The 25,722-nt window shown below is 34.6% G+C and overlaps 1 protein-coding gene across 1 annotated transcript in view; it reads left to right on the top strand.

The window, feature by feature from the left end:
* KIF3A (kinesin family member 3A) overlaps positions 1 to 25,722 on the top strand; it is a gene marked incomplete at its 5' end in the record, with an annotated part of 43,687 nt that overhangs the window by 13,141 nt on the left and 4,824 nt on the right. Inside the window, 11 exon segments of the mRNA XM_079770143.1 lie at positions 5,166 to 5,305; positions 5,701 to 5,898; positions 6,451 to 6,625; positions 13,024 to 13,122; positions 20,714 to 20,870; positions 21,267 to 21,447; positions 21,623 to 21,733; positions 22,288 to 22,413; positions 24,204 to 24,257; positions 24,604 to 24,672; positions 25,214 to 25,338. Coding sequence (XP_079626269.1) covers positions 5,166 to 5,305; positions 5,701 to 5,898; positions 6,451 to 6,625; positions 13,024 to 13,122; positions 20,714 to 20,870; positions 21,267 to 21,447; positions 21,623 to 21,733; positions 22,288 to 22,413; positions 24,204 to 24,257; positions 24,604 to 24,672; positions 25,214 to 25,338 — 1,435 coding nt within the window.

Raw genomic sequence — 25,722 nt, 5'->3', positions numbered from 1 at the left:
TTAAATACACAGATGCCCCAGGCCTCGTACTAGTGATGTTGCTAATAACAATTAGAGATTAGAGATGAAAGATTAGAACATAGGAAGTAAACATGTTTCAGAATTTTTTATGACTAGACTAAAAATCAAGCAAACTCAAGGAAATTAAACAAAAATATTTTAAAAATCAATTGCAGCCCAGCCAGCGTAGCTCAGTGGTTGAATGTCAACCAGTGAACCAGGAGGTCACGGTTGATTCCCACTCAGGGCACATGCCTGGATTGCAGGCTCGATCCCCAGTGTGGGATGTACTGGGGACAGCCAATCAATGATTCTCTCTCATCATTGATGTTTCTATTTTTCTCTCTCCCTTCTCTGAAATCAATAAAAACATTAAAAAAATCAATTGCATTCTTAAAAACCAAGTTGTAGAAAAAGACCAAATTTTAACAGGAAAATGAGCAAAAGATATGTACAAATACGTTATTCACAGAACTGTACACAGCAATAAGCATGTGAAAGGATGTTAACTACAATAATATTTGGTAACATTTATTGAGCACTTTGTAACAACTTCACAAATAATTAGGAAAATGCATATTAAAACAACAGTGGGAGATATTTTACCCATCGGTTTGGATGAAGGGATATACAGATTGGTAAGGCTGTATTGGTGATGAGATTATAAAATAGTGCGGTTTTTTGAAGGGCAGTATAATAGTAACTGTTGAAATTTTTAAAATGCATTTCTTTTGACACAGTGTTTCTAATTCTAGATATATATTCTAGAAAAATATATTTAAGTATAACAAATTTCTATTGAAACATTGTAATAAAAAGTTTGACACAATCTAAATAACTATAAACAAAACATTGGTTATATAAATTATGGTACAAAAATAATGTGGACTATAATGAAGCTCTGAAAAAAATCACAATTAGTTTAATCTCCATGTAGAGACCTGGAATATTTTAAAGATATATGTATTAAGTGAAAAGCAAATTTCAGAATAGTATTACTACATCATCCCATTAACATATTTGTAAAAAAGCTAAATTATTAAACTAGATGTTTGGACATTGTGTGTGTGTGTGTGTGTGTGTGTGTCTGTGTGTCTGTGTGTTCACATGTGTGCATGTGAAATGGAAATGAAAGGACATTTAATAGTGGTTACCTTTAGGAAAGGGGAAGTAAGATTGGAGAAAAGGGATGTCAGGAGCTTTCATTGTTTTTTTTAAATATACTTTAAAATCTTTTATCCCAGGAATATGTTCGTACTGCTTATTTAGTTTTTAAAAATTTTAACATAAGATTTCATTTACAGTAGTGACCAAAAGCTCCCATTAATTACCTGAGAATTAGTTTAACGTGGTATGTGAGATTTCTTCAAGGAGAACTAAAAAATTCTCATGAGAAAAATAAAATGAAATAAAGATAAAGGGATTTGAAAATCTAAGATAGCAGAGAGGAAAATACTCTTAATAATTAGACTTGGAGAATTGAATATTTAGTACAAATATTTAGCACAAAAGTTACAACATAAAAATTTAAATTTTATCATATTGAAATATAGTAAAATAACTATCAAGAAGGAAATAGCAGAAGAGAAATACGGGACAATAAAAGCTGCTATTCTAAATAGATAAAAAAATCAGTACAAATATAAACTTAGTTCCATTTTTGACAGATGGTCATAGTATAGAAATAGTTAATTTTATACTTAAGAAAATAAGTCAGTCATCTCACAAACAGCCTGCCTAGCAACTAAAATGCAAATTTAAATTATTCCAGTATATTTACATGTGGGCATCCTTGTAAATTGGTTAATATTTTTGTAGAGCAGTGTTTTTAGCCTTTACACCAAATTTCTTTTCTTTTTTAATATATATTTTATTGATTTTTTTTTACAGAGAGGAAGGGACAGGGATAGAGTTAGAAACATCGATGAGAGAGAAACATTGATCAGCTGCCTCCTGCACACACCCTCCTGGGGATGTGCCTGCAAACAAGGTACATGCCCTTGACCGGAATCGAACCTGAGACCCTTCAGTCTGCAGGCCGACGTTCTATTCACTGAGCCAAACTGGTTAGGGCAAATTTCTTTTCTTTAAAAATTATATTTTTGAATAGGTAATTCATACACATAATGTAAAATTCAAAAGGCACAAAAGTATCCATTGAAAAAACAAGTCTCTCTCCTACCCTTGTGTCTCAGTCACCTGGTTCCCATTCCTGGTGGCAACTTCTGTTAGTTTCTAATGTACCCTTTCTGATGTAGTCTGTGTGTTTTTAAAGAGTGCTTGTCCTCTTACTTTATTCACTTAACAATATTATCTTAGAGATAATTTCACATTAACACATACTTACCCTATATAATAAAAGGCTAATATGCAAATTGTCCCCTCGACCGGGAGTTTGACCAGGGGGCGGTGCTAGGCCAGCCAACCATCCGAGGCCTCTCTCCCAGCTAGCCCAGCCCAATTGGCCCCAATCGGGGCAGGCCAGCCAGACCCCACCCGTGCACCAATTCATGCATCCGTGCTCTAGTACATATATAAGCATTTTAAAAGAATGATGTAGTATTTCATTGCATGAATCTACATAATTTATCTAATCTTTTTAATGATGGACTTTTGGGTTGTTTTCAATCTTTTGTTCTGAGCAATACTGCATTAAATATTATTACATTTACATGAGTTTATACACGTGCAGGTATATTTATAGGATACATTTTTCCATATCCTCTTGAAAAGCTTAAAAACATATATCTTTTATTCCAAAATAAATATTTGACAAAAATTAAAGCTATGGAAATGTTTTTTGTTTTATTTCCATTGTGACGTGTCAATGTTTGGAGCATTGAGTCTACTTCATTGCTGCAAGTTCTTCTCTCCTAGGGATTGTAAAGCTCAACATAGGTCACATTTAACAGCATGTCTGTTGCATTTCTTGGTTTTTATAACCAGATATGCAAAAAAATTACAATCATAAATAGCTTGTTTTACTTATATTGCAAAAACAATATGTATTAATAAGACTTTTTCAAATTACATGTTCTCTCCTCATCCAAATTGGAAAACACTGCTACAGTGTGATTTGATATCACATAGCTATAAAACGATTTCTACTCTTTGACCTGGTAATTCCAGTTTGGAAAATACATCCCATGGAAATAATACTAAAGAGAAAGAGAGGTATCTGCTCAGAGACGCTCATTTTGTGTTCCTTATGAGGAACTAAAGTGGGAAACCATCCCAAATACTAGTATCTCTCAGTAAGGGAACGGCAAAATCAAGGTTTAATAGTTCTCTATATTTTTTGAAGAAATTCATAATTTGATTTAAAAGAAAATAGGAAAATATAGTATGAAGTCACAAGTCCTTGCATTTTTTTTTTTTTTACTAATTTTTCCTTTACCTTCTTTTGACAGGCTTTACTTTTTTTTTTTTCAATTACAGTTTACTTTCAGTATTATATATTGGTTTCCAGTTGTACAGCATAGTGGTTAGACAATCATATACTTTACATAGTTCTCCCCCTTGTCCCCTCTTCCTCCATATTTCCAGTACCCAACCGGTACATACATAGTTATCGCAATATTATTGAATATATTCCCTATGCTGTACATCCCCGTGACTATTTTGTAACTAGCAATTTGTATTTAATTCCTTCACATCTTTCTCCCAGTCTCTTACTCCCCTCCCCTCTGGCAGCCACCAGTCTGCTCTCTGTATTTGAGAGTGTTTCAATTTTGTTTGTTCATTTATTTTGTTCTTTAGATTCCATATATAAGTGAAATCATATGATATTTGTCATTTGCTGACTGACTTATTTAGGCTTTACTTTTCTTTCTTTTTTAAAACAAATACATTTTTATTGATTTCAGAGAGGAAGGGAGAGGGAAAGACCCAGAGAGAGAACCATTGATCGGCTGCCTCTTGTACACCCGACACTGGGGATCGAACCTGCAACCTGAGCATGTGTCCTGACCGGGTATCCAACCGTGACATCCTGGTTCATAGGTTGACGCTCAACCACTGAGCCACGCAGGCTGGGCTAGGCTTTCTTTTCTGTATTAGTGCAATTTACATTCCAGTTATCTGACTTCAGTACAGCCATGTTAATAATGAATAATGTTTCTATTTTAATGTTTAAATTCTAAAATCAAATCTTGTGTGGAGTTCTGCATGAATATATAGTAGGAAGATAATTTTGACATTGGGTAAAATTAACCTAATGCTTTTAAAATACTTTGGAATTTAAGGGGGAAAAATGTGTATTGTAAAAAACAAAACACCTTTTTCTTTGTTTACAAAATATATTCATGTAAAATATTTATACCCACACAATACTTTGAATGGATGCTTTTGTTTTATAGAAGAGGGATTATACTATATATTCCTCTCTTTTTGTTTCCCAGGCATATGTTATGGGTATCTTTCCATGTCATACCTTTATTTTTTTAAAATATATTTTTATTGATTTCAGAGAGGAAGGGAAAGGGAAAGAGAGAGAGAAACATCAATGATGAGAGAGAATCATTGATTGGCTGCCTCCTACATGCCCCCTACTAAGGATCAAGCCCACAATCTAGGAATGTGCCCTTGACCAGAATCCAACCTGGGACCCTTCAGTCCTCAGGCCGATGCTCTATCCACTGAACCAAACCGGCTAGGGCTACCTTATTTTTTTAACTCCATATTATGACTAGTTTATAATTGATTAACCACTGTCCTATGATTGTTTCTAATCTCTTGCTGTTGTGAATATGCTGCGCTGAATATCCTGGCATCATCTAATGCATGTATACAAGTATTTCTGTGATTTAGATTCGCAGAACATAATGTTTTTTAGAGATAGCTGAAACAGCAATTTTTTTTGAATTATTTACCATGTGTTTTTATGTAAATTAGTTATTTTTTTAGCCAGTAATACTTCTGGTTAAAATTACTTTGTCCTAAAATTGCCTCTTTAGTATAAGAAACATTACAAATTATTTTGTTATCAACATAAATTGTCAGAAACTGCTAATAATGGCTAAACACATCTATGCTTTTATGGTTTAGGCAGGCTGTTTGATTTTTGGCTCTGGTAAAATTAAGTATTATAAACCCTTCTGGATAGTTAATAATTTTTAAAGATACTCCCTGTTATACTTTTTAAGAATTTCCTTCCTTTATTCAAGGTTCTGTTGGTGCAACTAATATGAATGAGCATAGTTCTCGTTCCCATGCCATCTTTACAATTACCATAGAATGCAGTGAAAAAGGCGTTGATGGTAACATGCACGTCAGGATGGGGAAGCTCCATCTTGTAGATCTTGCTGTAAGTAATAGGCTACTACTTTAAAGAATAACCCTTGTAATTTTTTTATTTTATAAATGAATAAAAATTGAAATGAAAAGGTGTGATTTATATATGATTTTTAAGTTGTTAACTTGTGTATGTGTTTTGCTTACTATGGAATATTTTGAACCTGTGCAAAAGTAGATAGAATAGTATAATGATCTTCCATGTAACCATCACCCACTTCAACAATTACTGGCTCATGGCCAGTCCTGTTTCATCTCTACCATTCCCCACTTCACTTCCTGTATTCTGATGTGAATTCCAGATACTATATCAGATTCCTTTTCTGTTAAATTAATTTTTGTTAAGCTCTAGAAACAATATTCTGTATTTTTTATTTTAGCTTTATTTCTGTGTCTGTTTATTGCTAGGGTTCAGAAAGACAGGCAAAAACGGGAGCTACTGGACAGCGCCTCAAGGAAGCTACAAAAATCAATCTTTCGCTTTCCACCCTTGGTAATGTAATTTCTGCCTTGGTTGATGGAAAAAGCACTCATGTGCCTTATCGTAATTCTAAATTGACTCGTCTTCTTCAGGATTCCTTAGGAGGAAATTCAAAGACCATGATGGTAAGACTTAATTGATGATATTATAGTTATCATCAGGCAACTTTTAGATTCCTGTTTATCCCTATAATTGATATGCATAACATTTTTAAAACTATTGATTATTTTACTTTATTTGATTTTGTGGTTATTCTTTTTCTAGTATACCATGTATACAAGCCCATACTGTGTTATTTGGAAACACACATGGTTATACTTACTTTCTCTTTCTTTTTAAAAATATATCTTTATTGATTTCAGAGAGGAAGGGAGAGGGAAAGAGAGATAGATGATGAGAAAGAATCATTGATTGGCTGCCTCTTGCACGTCCCCTACTGGGGATCAAGCCTACAACCCAGGCATGTGCCCTTGACCGGAATCGAACCTGGGACCCTTCAGTCCACAGGTTGACGTTCTATCCACTGAGCCAAACCAGTTAGGGTCTTATTCTCTTTTTCAAGAAGATGAGAGTATAAGTATGCTTTAGAAATTATTTTAGTTATCTTCGTAATGATAGTATTAATTTTAACTGTGTCAGGTGTCACAATGTTTTGTTTTGTATTCCTAATTCAACAGTGTGCAAATATTGGGCCAGCAGATTACAATTATGATGAAACTATCAGTACATTACGGTATGCTAACCGTGCTAAGAATATTAAAAATAAAGCTAGAATTAATGAAGATCCAAAGGATGCTTTGCTTCGTCAATTTCAGAAAGAAATAGAAGAACTGAAAAAAAAGCTTGAGGAAGGTAACTTTTCCCCCAAATGTTGATCTTAATGTTGGCTAAAAATATGTTGCTTTACCACTAAACCACCTATTAAATATTCTTTGCACCTCTAACATTGATATTTAAAGGAATATTTCTGCTTGCTAACTTGATACATACATATTAAGTAAGCTCAAGTAAATGTATATGTTTGTATATGTGATTTAAAAACTTAAGATTTGAGAACCAAGATGGCGGCAAAGTTAAACAACTAAACTGCGCCACGCACAACAATTTCAAAAATACAACTAAAAGACAAAGTGTCTACCACCCAGAACCACGGGAAAGCTGGCTGAATGGTAGATTTACAACTAAGAAGGAAAAAGAAAGAACAAACGCGGAAGGGCTGAGGTACGGAGGCGCGTGAATCGAGCTGGTGGCGGGCGACGGGACGCGCGGCTTTTTTTTCCAACCCGAAGGGAGATAAGCTCCCAATCACTCTGAAATCCAGTTTCTGGGGACACGTGGGGGACCCAGACACCTACGGGGAGAAGCTGGACTCGCGGCCATCGTGTCGGAAAGTGAGAGTGACTTTCTTGCAGAGGTGCGCCCAGCAATCAGTGTTTACTGTGCTGGAGCGTGGGACGCAGGGACTTGGAAACGTGGAAAGGCAGAAAAGGCAGACTAGCAGCCATTGCTGTTTGCCACGCCCTAGCCTAGTGACGCCCTGAGACCCCGCCCCACCCTGAGACCTGCCCCGCACATTCTACAAACCCGCCCAGGCTCCAAACAGCAGCTTTTGCATATAAATGGCCTGCCCTGTGGCAGCTTAATCAAATAAACTGCAGCTCCAGTCAGACTGCTCCAAAACCACTCAAGCAAAGAGGAGAAAACTGCAGTTTTTGCTGTAACTCCTGCTGAGTGGCCTCAGACAGTAGCTGACCTGCACCCCATTGGAGACCCAGAAATGAGGGCATCTAGTGGTCGGTGTGAGACGACACCAGATTTCAACCACTCGCATAAGGGACACAGTCAAGAGGCAGACTCAGTGAGCGCCAAAGCCCTACTGGAACAAGTCCCGGCCCATAAACGTGTCTCCAGCACAGCAATTCTTCCTTTATAGATACAGCGGGTCCTCACAGCCAATTGGCCTGGAGTTCAATTCCTCCCTGTGACACCAACAACAGTCAAGACTTAACTACAACAAGGCTGTACACACAGTCTTAAAAAGGGGTGCACCAAGAGCGTCCACCTCAGGTAACTGGGAGGCTGACCCGTTGAACCAATAGGACACAAAGTTACCCTACCAACTCAAGGAAGCAGCGAAAATGAGGAGGCAAGGAAACAGATCCCAAACAAAAGAAATGGAGGAGAACAAACGACTGGACATAGAGTTCAAAACCACGGTTATAAGGTTTTTCAAGAATTTCATGGAAAAAGCCGATAAATTTAATGAGACCCTTGAGGATATGAAAACGGTCCAACTAGAAATGAAACATACACTGACTGAAATAAAAAATATTATACAGAGACCCAGCAGCAGACTAGAGGAACGCAAGAATCAAGTCAAAGATTTGGAACAAAGAGGCAAAGGACACGCCTCCAGAAAAGCAAGAAGAGAAGAGAATTCAGAAAGTAGAAGATAGTGTAAGAAGCCTCTGGGACAACTTCAAGCGTACCAGCATCCGAATTTTTGGGGTGCCAGAAGAAGAGAGAGAGCAAGACGCTGAAAACCTATTTGAAGAAATAATGACCGAAAACTTCCCCCACCTGGTAAAAGAAATAGACTTACAAGTCCAGGAAGCACACAGAACCCCAAACAAAAGGAATCCAAAGAGGACCACATCAAGACACATCATAATTAAAATGCCAAGGGCAAAAGACAAAGAGAGAATCTTACAAGCAGCAAGAGAAAAACAGTTAGTTACTTACAAGGGAGCACCCATACAATTATCAGCTGATTTCTCAACAGAAACTATGCAGGCCAGACAGGAATGGCAAGAAATATTCAAAGTGATGAATAGCAAGAACCTACAACCAAGACTACTCTACCCAGCAAAGTTATCATTCAGAATTGAAGGGCAGATAAAGAGCTTCACAGAAAGAAAAAGCTAAAGGAATTCATCACCACCAAACCAGTATTACATGAAATGCTGAAAGGTATCATTTAAAAGGAGGAAAAAGAAGAAAAAAGTAAAGATAAAAATTATGAACAACAAATACATACCTATCAACAAATGAATCTAAAAGTCAAGTGAATTAAAAATCTGAAGAACAATAGACTGATGAACATAATAGAATCAGGGGCATATAGAATGGGAGTGGATTGATAATTCTCAGGGGAAGGGGGTGTCTGTGTGGGGGGTACAGGAAGAGACTGGACAATATCATACACCTATGGATAAGGATAGCGAGGAGGGGAGGTAAGGGCAGAGGGAAGGGTGGGAACCGGGAGGAGGGGAGATATGGGGGGGGGGGGAACAATTGTAATAATCTGAACAATAAAGATTTATTTTTTAAAAAAAACTTTACTTAATTTAAACCTCTATCTTAATCCCAATGACCTTTTGTAGATTTTATATGACCACTTATTAAATAATTAATTTTTACTTGCCTCTGTATAAGAGCAAATTCTACCATATATTTAGATGACTATGACCAGAGTTCCCTGTGATAGATATCAGTTACTGTTGTTTGAAGTAAAGAAAGCTATCACAGAGTCAGGGTACACCACGTTTACTATAAGTAAAATTCATTGCATAGTCTTCAAATATGCTTTCATACTTAAATTTGAACATGAGGTTCTCTTTTGGAAATTCTTTGCTAACAAGATAATATTAGAAGGTTAGCTAGTTTGAAGACCTTATTCATGCAGTTGAGAAATTTACCATCACTAAGTGCCCAGTGTCTTCCTGTACCTTCATGCTAAGAACTGATTGGCATAGGGCTCCTTTGCATACCAGGTAAACCAGAGGGCTTTGAAACTGCCTCTTTTCAGTCTATGGGAAAACTGGTTAGATCAGATGTGAAATCAAGAGATGACAACATCACAAATGTTTGGAGAAGGTGCTGATTCAATACACTTGAATAAGATTATTGAGGAAAAGCAGTTGTAATTGACCTGCCTCTTAGATAATGAAATTGGTGTTTTAAGTATGACCACTAGGTGGTATTTATAGTCAGTATATTTAAAAAATTTTTAATTCTAGATTTGTTAATGTTGAGTATACCTTTATTTTGCTAACATGTTTTTGATATTTATTTATTGTGGTAAAATATACATAACATAAAATTTACCATTTTAACTATTTTTAAGTGTATTAAATAAGTTCACATTGTTCTGCAACCATTACCATCATCCATCTCCAGCTTTGTAGTCATCCCAAAATGAAACTCTGTACCCATTAAACACTAACTCCCCATCGCCCTTTCTCCCTCAGCACCTGGGTAGCCAATATTTTACTTTCTATCTCTGAAGTGACTATTCTAGGTACCTCATATAAGTAAAATCATGTAATATTTGTCCTTTTGTGTCTGGCTTATTTTATTCAGCATGATATCCTCAAGGTTCATCCATATTGTAGCAAGTGTCAGAATTTCCTTCCTTTTTAAGGCTGAATAATATTCTGTTGTATGTATATAGCACATTTAAAAAAAATGTTCATTGATTTTTTTAAAGAGAGGGAGGGAAGGAGGGAGAGAGAGAGAGGGAAACATTGATGTGAGAGAAACAGAGAGAGAGAGAGAGAGAGAGAGAGAGAGAGAGAGAGAAACACATTGATGTGAGAGAAACATTGATCAGTTGCCTTCTGTATGCACCCCAACTTAGGATCAAACCTGAAACCTGGGCATGTGCCCTGACTGGGAATCAAACTGGAGACCTTATGGTACATGAAAAGATGCTCAACCATCTGAGCTTCACCGGCCAGGGCTATTCCACATTTTGTTTATTCATTCATCTGTCGATGGGCACTGAGTGGCTTCTGCCTTTTGACTGTTGTGGATAATGCTGCTATGAATGTGGGTATACAAATACCTGTTGAAGTCCTGATTTCAAATTTTTTGGGCATATACCCAGAATTGGAATTGCTGGGTCATATGGAAATGCTAATTTTATTTTTAACACATTTCATTTTATTTATGCTCCTAGGACATTTGTTTTTGTAGCATAGTTGACAGAGTTTTATAATCTGGTTAATAGAATTGATCATAAGAACAATAAAAAGTAGGCAAAAATATTTAAAAATTTCTTTTTTTTATTTTTAAATAATTTTAGACTTGTGGAAAACTTGCAAATATAGTGAGAGTTCCTATATACCCATCACCCAGCTTCCCCTGATGTTAACATCCTATATAATAAAAGCCTAATATGCTAAGTGTCCAACTGTTCGTTTGACCAGCCTCTATGACGCACACTGACCACCAGGGGGCAGACGCTCCAACCGGTAGGTTAGCTTGCTGCACATGCCCTGGAGCCCTCCCTTGGTTTCTCCCAGGCCGGCCAATCTCCTGGTCCCTTCCTGGCCTTTAAAATATTTCTTCTAATTAATTTCCTTTCAATGTGCACGAATCCGTCCACTGGGCCTCTATTCTTACATAATCATAGAACAATTAATGAAACCAGATACTTTACATTGATACAAATTTAACTAATCTACAAATCTTACTTAAAAGTTTTTAGGCCATACCAGTAAAACAGTTTTTTTTCATTTTAAAATAGTCATCTATGTGAAGATCCTATTTAAATTTTGACAGTTTTCCCTCTCATGCCCTTTTTCTCTAGTCCAGTATCTAATCTAGAATCACACTGTGCATTTAGTTGTCTTTTTAAATTTCATCCAGTCTCCAGTTCCTCAATCTCTTTTTATCTTTCATGCTCTTAACATTTTAGAAGAGTACTGGTCATATATTTGTAAAATGTTCCTCAATTTGGGTTTGTTAATAGTTCTCTCATAATTATTCTGTAAGGTTTCTATACTATAAATCTACTTATTTTATTTTTTCCTTTATAACTAATATGCATGTTGTGGGGAGCTACTTTGAGACTATACGAAGGTCCTGATTCTTATATTTTCTCCCACTGATTTTAGCATCCATCAAGGGTTCTTGCCTGAAACAGTAACTCTGTGGCATTTAGTCATTGGTGACTCTCTTTCCATCATTTCTTCTGATGTTTAGTGTTTGAAATTCTGTTGTATGGAAGAGCGCTCCCTTCTCCTTCACTATTTATTTATTCCGTTATTTACATATGTCAGTATAGACTCATGGATATTTGTGGTTTATAATACAGTAATCTATACTAATAAAAGTGTAATATGCTAATTAGACTGGACATCCTTCCAGACGACCTTCTAGACAAAGCCAGGCTTTGAGGGAAGCCCGGGTCCCGGGTGCCTGCTGGCGGCTGGAGGGAGGCCCGGGTCCCGGGTGCCAGAGGGAAGCCAGTGCTGGCAGCAGCCGGGGGAAGGAAGGACTACTCTTGCATGAATTTCGTGCATCAGGCCTCTAGTAATATATATTTTATTGCTCAAATTGTTCCAGCTTTGGCCAGTAGGAACTTCTACAGAGTTGTTCCTGTATCCTTTCAGTATGCTCCCATAAGTTTTTTTATTTACTTAGCATTTCCTTATTTTCTGGCAGCACAGGTGTTTTGGGCTCATTTTGTATTTTCTCTATCCCAGCCTTAAAATCAGCTATGTCTCCCTGGTTCCTTTCATTGGAGAATGGTATTTAGAAACCAAATTTTCAGCATTAGTTGTGCTCATTGCTACTGAGGTGTCATTGTTTCTGGACCTAAAGAACAAAATATTTTTTAATGAATTCCTTCTCCCAAGACTGTGATTTCTTTCCATCCTTTATTTACAGGTTCAAGTATTATATTGTTGTGATTAGTGTATGTTTTACTTTTTCTTCCAATTACTTTTGTTTTCTTAGACATTTTATATATGGACAGTGGCATTTTTAAGTAACTATTTTGATGGTAACATAGTACTGACCTTCATTAATATTAGTTTAAGTATTCCCTTTTATTTGATTTTTTTTAAGTTAATAAAATCTGTACAAATAAGTCCTTTTGAAATATTTCTTGTGATATAGGTCTAAAAGTGGAATCACTATGTTAAATGACAGTTTATGGCTCTTAACAAATATAAGACTGAAATTATTGTAACATGTAATGTTATATATATTTAGAACTATACTTTATTATTTGAAACTTTAAATGGATAAGAATTTAATTTCTCTTTAGGAAATTTAAAAATAAAGCCTGTGTGTACATCATATCTATTTCTGAGGTTAGCATATCTGATACACTGTTTAGGAATTTTAATACAAGGTTTGTTTAGCAACAAAAACTTAATGGAATAAGTGATGTAGACATTTTCTATATAGCCAATGACCTGGAGCAGAATAAAAATCATTGTAATAAATTTCTATTCAAGGGGAAGAAATATCAGGCTCTGATATCAGTGGGTCAGAAGAGGATGATGATGAAGAGGGTGAGGTTGGAGAAGATGGAGAGAAAAGGAAAAAAAGAAGGGGTAAGTTCTTTTTAGTTCTAGAAATTACCTTAGATTGCTACTTAATGACGGTTTAACATTCCCACGGAAGTTGAGTGCATGCCTTTTATTTTCCAATTTTAATTACAGTAGCAAGTCAAACAGGAAGTATGACATATACCTGGTTAACTTTTTATTTTCTGTATTATTTTTTCAACTGTACTTCTCTGTTTATAGCTGAATTAGAATATCTATGTTCTGTTTTTATTTTAGAATTTAGAATTGTAAGTCAGTGATAGTGGATATACTATTTTAAAATTTCATGTAGGGTTTCAGTTTTATTGGGGACTTTTATGTACGTTATGAACCTAAACTTTTTAGGAACTTAGGATAATGTGGAGGTTTTCTCAAACATAATTAGGCTTTCGAAGTCATTGAATTTTTTAATAAATTTGTATAAGGATTCTAATTTTTCAATTTGATTTTTTCTTTATAAAATGTACTTTCATTCTCACCCTGTTATGTGCCATTTATTGCCCAAGTACAAATTAACACTATTTATTGTAATAAAGATATGGATAACAAGCAAAAGAGAGAGACGTGTTAAATGGCCTACATTAAAATTTTTTTACCCTAAATATTTATTTATTTTGGAACTCTCTTCCATTAACATGGATCATTGTTTTCAAACTAGTGCATATTTTGCTTGTCTTATTAAAATTATCGTAATCAGGGCAAGATGTTCCAGTGCACATCTTTTGCCATTGCCTGGCTGCCTGCACCCGCCCTTTAGGGAGATGGGGATCATTAAGGAAACTTAACATTGAAAAAAAATGATCTTGCTGAAAATAAACTCATCACTGCTTGATCAGGACTCCAAAATTTACAAATGATAAAGATTTTATAACTTCAAAAGACAGGAAAAGCATGATTTAGAGCAGGAGTTGGCAAAATATAGTCTGGCCAAATTCAGCCTACCACATGTTTTTGTAAATGAAATTTTATTAAACAACCATGTTTATTAGTTTATGTGGTCTGTGGCTGGCTGCTTTCATATGAGATTGTACGGTTTTCAAAACCTAAACACTTATAATCTGTACCTTTACAGAAAATGTTTGCAAACCCTGACTTAGAGAATCACTTTTGTGTGCATACCTATTTCTTATTTATTGATTTGAAAGAGAGAGAGAGAAACTATATGAGAAAGAAATGTGAATCTGTTGCCTTCCGAACATCTCCCGACCAGTAATTGAACCTGGAACCTGGGCATGCACCCTGACAAGGAATTGAATCGGGGACCTTTTGGTGCACAAGACAGTGCTCAAATACCTGAGCCCCACTGACCAGGCCATACCTGTTTTTCACAAAGTAAATTATTCAAAGCTAAAGCAGATAATAGATTTGTTAAAAATAAAATTTTAAATAGCAAAAAATATTTAATAGTAAAATACCTTCCTTTCAGGCTTAGAAATTTTAAAATGTTCAGTGAGCTTTTCAAAGTTTGACCATGAAACCTTAAAACATACATAATTATATCTGATAGTGTATTGTTTTAAAGGAGAATGAGTGAAATTGGAGACAAACCAACCTGTCTATAATGTAAGGCAATTTATAATTTTATAAGTTTAATTATGCATGATTTCAAATCTTAAAACTCAGTTCCTTTAACTTATCAACCTAAACAGTTTAAATAAACTTAAATGTCACCAAATGACTTACTGATTTTTTTATTCTTGTCATTCCAACCCTCTGAATTACTGTGTTTTAGGTGAATAGTGGGGCTTGCCCACAGTAGATGCTTAAAGGAATACAGTTTCTAATTCTGCATGGCTTTGATAGTAGAGCATATTGGCTAGACTACCAAGACTGGTTTTGAGGGAAAGTAAGTTTTGGTTCTTTAATACAAAGCTTGATTGTCTTTTAAAATTCTCTCTCTGGAACTGAATTTTTCTGTGTATGTATTCCTTTTCTTGTTTCCTTTTTCTTTGGTTCCCGTCGGGCTCATTTCTTTGTCTTCCAGGCAGTAGCAGCAGCAGTAGTTCAGACTCCACATGTTCTGTCATAGAGAAACCTCTGGATAAGTTCTTGCCTAGTGAGTGGTAGCTCTTAAGTTCTCTAACAGAGCTTTGGCTTTTTCATAACCCATGGGCTTCATTTGAGGAATGCTGCACTGCTCCCTGTCATGACTTAAAGAATACATGTTGGACTTCTCAGTAGAACAAAGCATGTGATGACCTCCCCCTTCATTGCTTCCAGTAACCTATAATTGTTAAAACATATACTTAAATTTATGTTTGAGACAATGGAAGAGAGATTCATGCTTTTGCAATTGAGATAATGTAAAGAGAGCTAGTAAGCTGTATAAAAGAATACTTCTTATGGTTCCTTTTCATGTTTCATGACAAATTTCTAATCCTTGTCAGTATAAGGGATATGTAGTAACAAATCCTGAATTTCTAAAACTCCAAATTATATTTGGAAATACAGTGCCCATTATAACATGTCTTACAGTTATAAAGGCTTTAGGCTTTTGTGTTCTAATCTTAGGGTAGCTTAAGAATGAAAGCACCCAAATAAATAAAAAGTAAAATTTGAAGCAAGTGAAGATGAGTTGAATAGTACTAGTATTTTATATCAAATGGCCATTTATCTCTATTTCTAAATTACCTGATTGATTTTAAGAAATTTTCTAATGTATGATTAGAGAAATCAGATCCACAAGAAATTGTTTATGCATTATCTGTTGACTTATTTCAAACCTAAAGACTTTTTCTTAAACCTTAATTAAATTGAAAAGTATTATGAATTTTATTTATATTTCATTTTCAGAAGAAAAGGGAATTGGTGCTTTCTTGTACTAGCTTTCAGCTTACTGTCTTTTAAAGCATTATCTATATACTTACCTTTAGAAACCAATAGCAAAAACATTTGATTATTGTTCTTATGCCTTGAGCTTTCTAGAGGAAGAATTCCAAGAATATTAGGAATTGTATTCTCTATTGACAATTCTTAAATTTTACCAAAAACAGTTAATTTCAGAGGATAACATAAAATACATGACATCGCTTTAGAAACCATATTAGAGGTATTATTTTGTATTATAACTCTGAACTACAAGAAAATATCTGAGTGGGAGGCATTTTCTGTTTTAAAATTTACCTTAATTATTAAAGACTAGTTATATGGAAGTCTGTTATGAAATGAGTTATAATTTGTTCAATTCAAGCAGTTTGTACACCTGGCACATAACATTAAGTTCTTTTTTTGTGATGTGGGTGTGCTGATGAAGTACAGAGATGGTTGTCCCAGCATGATTGCTGTGTGTAACTTGTATGTCCTTTCCCTTTAAAAAATATGAATGGCTTTTTTATTTAGGTGTTCTTTGCTTGAATCATCAATTGATTATTTACTTCTATAGAATCATTATTGTAATTATCCTTAACGAGCCACTAATAGATTGAATGCAAGTTTGTTATTATACAGGTGTACTTCACTTTATGTAATAAATGTTTTTGGTTTGTATGTTTCTTTTCCTGAAAAAAATTGCCCTTAAATCAAGTTGGAAAATCAAATGTATTGGGTGAGATCTTGCTTTTTACAAGGATTCTTCATTAAATCCTTTTGTTAATTAAATCATTATTGCAAATTGCTATAATCTAATTTGAGGTTGAGGTTTTGGGTTGGATTTTCTTAAAGGGAGGCACACCTGTAACAGTTCCTTACATTGGAAGAACATTGAATTGGGAAATTTAGAAAATGGACAGTGTGAATTTTGCTGCTTTTAACTTACTAAATTGGCTTAATTTTCTGTTTTGCTCTTTTAGAATACTTCTCAGGTCTTAACAGTTTCCCAATTCCATGTCTGCTGTTGTTATATCCACGTGGTGCTGAACTGTTATATTTGCAGGAGTTTGGGAGTCTGTGTGAGCTCTTGAGATTGAATTGAATTGTAATATTAGATGAAATTAATCTTCCTATTATCTTTGCTTAAATTAAATCTGTGTTGAATATGCTTTACTTTTTACATAAAACTGCTCTTTCAGTTTTGATAATGATTTGCTTTTTATACATTTTTCTTTGTTTTACATAAGAAATAATGTTTTTCTTTTTTCCCTCTTCATCTCTGTGCATATGCTTCCTGTCTACGATTTGCTTACTACTTCTTATTGAAAGATCAAGCAGGTTGGTGTGATTGATTTGCACTCCCCGTGGTACAATTATTTAAACTATAAAGAACTTTGTCATCTAACTATATTACATTTAAAAAAATTTAATGATTTTTTTACAAGGTAAGTATCCACCTTTTGTATTTTAAAAAATCTGTAAACTTCAGCTTTACAAAAACTTCCATTTTTTCCTAAATTATTTTTTAAAAATTTATTTCCGTTTTTATTGACTTAAATATTAGGAACATTTTTTTTATTTCCAAAAGATCTTTTTAGCAGAACAATTCAGAAGTATTAGATTGACAGTGACAGACACACAGGATGTGCTAGACCTAATTAACAGCAGAGACAAAAATAATGCATCACCAGATCTAGATGGCATAATCTTTTTTCCTAAAATTTTAAAAGACCCATTAAGCCAAATTTTGGAAATATAAATGATTTCACATTCAGGCAATTTTTTCTTGTTTTTTTTTTTTTTAAGTGAGGAATCAGATGCTTGGTTACTTATGCCCATGGGTGTTCATATAGTGAAAATGAAATTAATTCAATTAACACTTCCCTGAGATTCTTCCCTTTAACTGTACCTTGCCAGTGTCCCCCTTCACAGTTTTGGATAGAGCACATGGCACAGGGCAATTAAAAATATATTTATCTGAAAGTTTGTGCTGAATTCTATTATGCAGTATTAGAGCATTTTTTTGTTTGTTTGGTTTTGTTGAATGAAATTTTTAAAAATTAATGTAAAAGTGACTTTCAGTGATTTCATGTTTTCAAGTGCCTGGTTAAAAGAGTTGGCACATATCTACATTTAGCTTTAAATATTATTTGAAGAGAAATATAATGATTTATTGGAGTAATTCTGACAATAATATATTATGAAATATTAGATTTTTGAAACTGAACCTAGCTATATATACATGGTTATTTTTCTGAAAATGTTACAAGAGCACAATAAGATCTTTGTTGCTAAAACATCAGTTTGAAAATATTACCTGAATGGTTTTGAATAACTAATGCAATTTAATTATAGTAGTAATTCATCAATAGGCATGTGCTTTTATATTTCTAAATATAAAATCTTTTTATTCTATTGCCTCTTAATGGGCTTGGAAACTATATGGTGTTTTTTTTTGTGTGTGTGTGTGTGTGTTTTAACATATTATTAATTGATTTCAGAGAGGAAGGGAGAAGGAGCGAGAGAAACATCAATGATGAGAGAGAATCATTGATCAGCTGCCTCCTGCACGCCCCCTACTGGGGATCAGCCTGCAACCCGGGCACGTGCCCTTGACCGGAATCCTACCGGGACCCTTAGTCCACAGGCCGACGCTCTATCCACTGAACCAAACCTGCAAGGGCAGAAATTATATGTTTTTAACTGTTGACAATTAGAAGCCTGGAAGCCTAAAAAAATTAATGTACATATATTGACCAGATAATTTCCTTTATACTATTAATATCCATGTCTTCACACATACAGGGTTGTTGTTTTTTCCCCTTAACATATTTGCTGTTTTTTTTTTCTTTAAATATTTGAAATTCTGAGGTAGAAAGGAAGCTATAATTTATTATGCATGCCACTTACATTATACCTGAACTTACACTTTCCCCCTCAAATTTCTAAAAAATAGTCTTACCAATGGGAAATTCTTTGGGAATAGGGGTTAGGTTACTTTTCTAAATTATCTTCTAATAGTGGTATTCAGAACATTCAGTACAGGTGACTGCCAAAGAAGCCAATAGAATCAGGTCTACATCCTGACTTTTGGAATGCAATGAATCACACCACACCAGAGCATGAATTTGGATCAGTGCTTTTACTTATTCTTTTATTTAACTTATTTGTTTCATGGCTTAAGTTTGCTTCAGATGTATATTTATTTAGAAATGAAGGATAATATATTTTAAACCTTTGGGTTTTTACTATAATTTTATCCTAAAAAATTGAAGCCTGTGCATGATTCTTTGTCTCATGGTTTCCGAAAGAATATATTCAGATAATATATATCTCCATCATTTTTTCAGTTCTTTTTCCTTCTTAGCAGGGGGCGTTAGCTTTTGGGTGGAGACATTAACAATTCATAAAGTCTTCTGGTTTACACTCTTCTGTGGTCCTTTGGGAAGGAAGTTAAGAAATACAGAAAGCTCTCAGGAGAGCCTCAGACCAATTCTGTGAAAAGTTTGATCATTTTTCTGAAGGAAAGTATGTTTCAAAGAAAGTATATTACCAGAAATGAATGATCTTTGATTCAGTTTCATAACCAGTTTAAAATGCTAGTTTTATTTTCTCTTTTTGATTTTGCATTTTAACTTCATGATTTTGAAATTCATTCAATAAACTTTTGTTGTTGTTGTTATTTTTCCATTGATTTTTAGAGACAGTGGAAGGGAGGGGGAGAGACAGAGAGATAAACATTGATGTGAAAGAGACACATCAATTGATTGCCTCCTGCATGGCCCCAACCAGGGCTGGGTGGAACCTGCAACTGAGGTATGTTCCCTTGACAAATCGAACTGGGGACCCTTCAGTCCAAGAGCCAACACTCTATCCACTTTTATTGAATATTTACAACACTTAATTTAGCACTTTTAATCATATTATTATTTGTATATTAAGCACTCTACTTACTAGACATTATAATCAAAGTAATCGATTAGAAACTGTGTTTCCAGCTTGATTATTTTGTAATATTTCTACTTATAGTTAATACTTGTACTTAATGTGACAAATGTAGGGTCCTGTGTTTGATACAATGAGTTATTTTAGTTTTTCATTTAAAATATGACATCATGACAGCTCAGCAACTATAAAATGCCTGGTTAATTACTATGTAACTGTTATATAATTAGTATAGACTTTTTTCCTTTAAAAGCATACCATGAAAGAAAATACTTTCCAGTAATTTTATTAAACAAAATTTTATAAATGCTCTGAAGATATGTATTAAAAACTGCTTGCTATAAGTTCTGACTGATACTTTTAATCTGTTCATTTTATACATATATGTGACTTTTAGTTATTAATTTATTTTAATAAATTATAGGGAAATATATTGGGAAGCCACTTTATTTTGTACCTGGTTATCAGAAAAAAGTAACTAAATAATCATACTGCTTTTTCCACCATATATGTTATCTTGGGACACACAGATCTGTGTTTTTTTGTTCGTTTGCTTTGGCTTTCCTGTTAATCTTTCTCTTTTATTTTCCTGCTCATGTTTTGCTCCTCTTTTACTTACTTTTGTCCTAATCATTGCACACTAGGAAAACAGTTTGAATTTAGCAATTAGTTTAAAAGTTCTAAGAACATAAAATAAATTATTCATTTGATTTGCTTAAAATATTAATATTTGATTTTATATTACTGAGGAATGTACCTTTTATAAAAATGAAGAGAATCTACTAGTATACTGTTCTGAAACGTTGACTCTAAAGTGATTGTTGTAATTGAATGACTCAAACAGGTAAAAAGAAAGTTTCCCCTGATAAGATGGTTGAAATGCAAGCAAAAATTGATGAAGAGAGAAAAGCACTTGAAACAAAGCTTGACATGGAAGAAGAAGAAAGAAACAAGGCTAGGGCTGAATTAGAGAAACGGGAAAAAGATCTTCTTAAGGCCCAGTGAGTATTACTGAATTGATGTAGATTTGTGTTTTAAATTTCTGGTATTTTTCTGAGGACTTATGTATAAGGAAAAAAATTGAATAATAATTAGAAACTTGATTTTTATCTCCAGAGTAGCTATTTTTGGATAGAAGGTTTCATTGTGTGTGTTGTATTTCTGAAAATTATATGTTTTGATTATTTCCTCTCTTTGTGGGAGGAAAAAATTTTAAGTGAATTTGAATTAGTTGTAGATCAACTCATACAGTAATGAATTATCCAGTGGTATAATTTGATAGAGATGTTGTATAACCATATTCCTATTTTGAAATTTTGTATCCAAACTCATTAAATTTTGGTAATTGATATTGGTACAATAGTAGATAATCGGAGTATTCTCATTTTAATCAACAGACAAGAGCATCAGTCTTTGCTAGAGAAATTATCTGCACTGGAGAAGAAGGTAATTGTTGGTGGTGTTGACTTATTGGCGAAAGCAGAGGAACAAGAGAAACTTCTTGAAGAATCTAATATGGAACTGGAAGAAAGGAGGAAAAGAGCAGAGCAACTTCGCAGAGAATTGGAGGAGAAAGAGGTATCTTTTTGGTTCTGGTTGACACTTTTTTTCTAGTGAAAAGCTAAATATAATTTTAATAACATTGTAAAGCAGATCTGTGGGTTGCTTTGAAGATGGCTGCTAAACATATTATTTGTTAAATAAAATTGTGATTTAAAGAATAAATTATTAAGTTTATCAATTTTTCTCATAGCAAGAACGCTTGGATATTGAAGAAAAATATACCAGTTTGCAAGAGGAAGCACAGGGAAAGACCAAAAAATTAAAGAAAGTTTGGACTATGCTGATGGCTGCGAAGTCAGAGGTTGGTCTCTTAGAAATTACCTACTAATGTAGTTCTGAATTTAAAAAAAATAAATTTTTTGATTAAGTATGATTAAGAATCTGAAAGGAAGCATGGGTGCTTACAATTTTAAAGAAATAAAAATGTCTCCTTGATGTGCAGTTTTTAATTTTAGCTCTTAAATTAAATTTCTAACCTTAACTAATAATGTGAAAAAGACATTGTGAGGCCCTGGCCGATAGGGCTCGGTTGGAGCATCATCCTGTATATCAAAAGGTGGTGGGTTCGATTCCCCATCAGGGTGCGTACAAGAGACAACTGGTTGATGTTCCTCTCTCGCGTCGATGTTTTTCTCTCTTTCTCTCTTTCTCTCTTTCTCTCTTTCTCTCTCTCTAAAATAAAATAAAATAAAATAAAATAAAATAAAATAAATAAAACAAGACATTGTTAGTGTCATTCTGTCCATTGTTTTAGGAAAGAACTGGGTAAGCTCTTACAGGGTTTCTATGTCAGATTGAACTATTTTGTATTTAAAATCTTGTTTGTCCTTAATATTTTCATTGATTTTCTCATAGATGGCTGATCTCCAACAAGAACATCAGAGGGAAATTGAAGGCCTATTGGAGAACATTCGACAACTTAGCCGGGAGCTTCGGCTTCAGATGCTTGTTATTGATAACTTTATACCTCAGGATTATCAGGTCAGAGGGGAGTTCTCTGACCTAGACATTAGGTCACTTGGCTGGGGTTAAGAAATAAGGAAATATAATTTGTCACTTAATTGGTGGTAAATAGTACATTTCAGTTGTTAACAATAAAATTTTCTTGAACTAATGCCATAACATTTCACTTTAGCTGTTAACTTTTCTTAGTACATAATTCCCTGTTTGAGTAAGTATCTAAATAAGAATTTCTCAGCCCTTTAGAGAAATCCAGATTCATTTATAGAAGGTCCTTAAATAACATTTTTTCGGTTATCGTCGTTATATCATTGATGAGGAAAAAAAAATTGATTCCCAACCAGGGCCACTGTCTGTATGGAGTTGGCATGTTTACCTCATGTTTGTGTGGGTTTTCTCTGGGTCTTCAGGTTTTCTCCCACATCCCAAAGATCTGCACATGAAGTGAATGGCGTGTCTACGTGGCCCCAGTCCGAGTGAGTGTATGTGTGTGTGATGTGCCCTGTGATGGAAGGGTGTCCTATGCAGGGCTGGTTTCCACCTTGTGCTCTCAGCTGCTTGGACAAGCTCCAACATCCCGTGAATATTTTTCCCTGAACTGGATAAGCCAGTTGGAAAATAATTATCTTAATCTTTCATATATATATATATATATATATATATATATATATATATATATATATATCACATTTATTTCAGTGTTTAATATTAGTAGTTTTGGGTCTTTATATAGAAGTTTGGTGATGTTTTTGTGACCAGAAATATAGACACTTAACTCTTGTTTATATCAATTAGCCTAAGATAAAATTGGTTTTATTATACATCATTTCCCTTAACATCAAGCTTCCAAGAACCGAACAAAACCTCAATGAGGACTTAATGTAATTGCAATCAGAATCAAGATATAGCTGCTGTTTATTCATTCAATGTCCTTTGTCCTATGAATAGAATAAGCAGAACTCCTGTTGGAACTTTTTCTCCCTGCTTATGGATGCTAATTCTGTGTGTGTGTGTGTGTGTGTGTGTGTGTGTGTGTGTGTGTCGGGTGGGTGGGGGTAAAATATACATAACATGAAATGTACCATTTTTAAGTATTTTTAAGAGTACAATTCACTGACATTAAGTACAACCATCATTATTTTCCATTTCCAGACAGGTGTACAACCATCATTATTTTCCATTTCCAGACAGATGCTAATCCTTAATACTAATATAATTTAAGAATCTCAGCCTCTATTTTTCTTTACTCAAAATATTCATCTTTCTAGTACATTTTAGTAAATTTTAACATATTGATTTTTTTAAAATTTACTTTGAATCTCTCTACAGCTGTAAGCAGTTTGTCTAAAAATAAGCCGTAGTATTTTTTCCTTTGAACATCAGGTGTATAGAATTAACCTTTGGTTCTTGGTACACTCTCCTTATTGGCCCTGGAAGGCCTCCCTTGATTTAATTTGTTATTTTGTAGTGAACTCATCACCCCAAACAAAAGCTAGGACCATTATAGTAACCTACTTCCAATCAAATGGTTCCCTTTCCCTCTTCCATCCCTTTGCCTCTTCCAACTCAAGGTAACTTTCATTCTGAATAATTTTCTTCATTTCCTTGCTTTTTATTTTTATATAGTTTAATTGCATCTACATATATTTCTTAAAAGCATATATTTTAAAATTTATAACAAGTATATCATGCAGTACATAATTGAGACAAAATTTCCCCCATAATTTATTCAGATTTTAGTTTCATGAATATTTTTCAGTATTTTAAATGTTATTAAATATTAAAAGTAGACTATCTTTGGCTTTTAAAAGGAAATGATTGAAAACTATGTCCATTGGAATGAAGACATAGGAGAATGGCAGCTAGTGAGTATTACCTTCATCTTTTCATGGAATACTTGTGGAGTACTACCTGCAGACTAGGAATTTTGCTGGCTCCAATGGGGGGAGAGGTGGTCCATAGGATGAATCAGATGAGAATCCAGTAGGATGGAGATGTTTTTCTAATTAACTATATTATAATACGCAGAATATTCAGTGGAAATGGATGGGCAGGGCTATATAGTACTAAATGACTTCCAGGTCCCTTTCTGTTCCAGCATTCAAATCATGTTTCATGAGTGTAACATCCGTATGTCTAACAATAATTTGCTAATTCACAATATTAATTGCTAATGAAAACAATTCTCCTGTCTCTTTTTTCCCCCCCAAGAAATGTGTTGCCTACACAGGAAATAACATGAGGAAGCAAACTCCAATTCCTGATAAAAAAGAGAAAGATGTAAGAGTGCTTTTTTTAAAAATTACAGTGTAAAATATTTATAGGGCTATGGGTCACTAAATTATGTGATCAACATGAAATCAACAGCTGTGTTAAAAAAAGTAGGTTGATCTTTTGGGAATAGAGGCTCTTGGATGGGGCGATTATTAGGACAGTTTGGCTCACCTGCAGTTATGATGGCAGGCTGAGTTCCACCTCCAAAGAGTGGCATGGAATCTTCTTTTCACCACCTGTCTGGGTCATGGGGACGTGTTTAGCGACTAGAATGTCCTTTTCAAAGCTAGTCTTAGTCTTAGGTCCACAAGAGGAGATACCGGCTTTAGGGAAAGCAGCAACAGTTCTGCTTTCCTGCTAAGGCGTTTGTGGTGTGTCAGGGCTCACTCACCAACCCGTGCTGAATGCAGTTGAGGTAAATGGAGTTAAGGAAGGTATCTTTAGATATTTGTTTCAACTTGTGTTCTGTGGCTTTTTTTAGAGTTTATTCAGTGTTTTAAATCTGTCCCCAAATCTGATTTGTCTGGTGTTGGTTTCCTTTACTTAGCCCTTTGAAGTGGACCTTTCCCACGTATATCTTGCCTATACTGAGGAGAGCCTGCGGCAGTCCTTGATGAAATTGGAGAGGCCCCGGACTTCAAAGGGGAAAGCAAGGCCAAAGACAGGGAGAAGGTAAGACTGTCTTAGAATCCCACGAAATCAAGGCAGTGAGATGCTAATTAGATTTATTTAAAGGAAATTTAGTTAAGATGATAAATATTTTGGCTGATACATTTAAATATCACAATTCTTGCCCTGGCCTGCATTGCTAAGTGGTTAGAGTGTCCACCCATGCACTGAAGGGTCTCAAGTTCTATTCCTGGTCAAGGGCTCATACCTTGGTTGCACGTTCAATCCCCAGCCCCGGTTGGGCTGTGTGCAGGAGACAGCCAGTCAATGTGTCTCTCTCTCCTCTCTCTTTGTCTCTCCCCTCCTCCCCTCCTCCCCTCCTCCCTTGCACTCTCTGAAAATCAATGGGAAGAATATCCTCTGGTGAGGATTGTTGACACACACACA

Source organism: Cnephaeus nilssonii (assembly GCF_951640355.1).
Source record: "Cnephaeus nilssonii genome assembly, chromosome: 5".
In the NCBI taxonomy this organism is placed as follows: Eukaryota; Metazoa; Chordata; class Mammalia; order Chiroptera; family Vespertilionidae; genus Cnephaeus; species Cnephaeus nilssonii.
The sequence above is the reverse complement of the archived record's forward strand: the minus strand, read 5'-3'. Positions and strand labels throughout refer to the sequence as shown.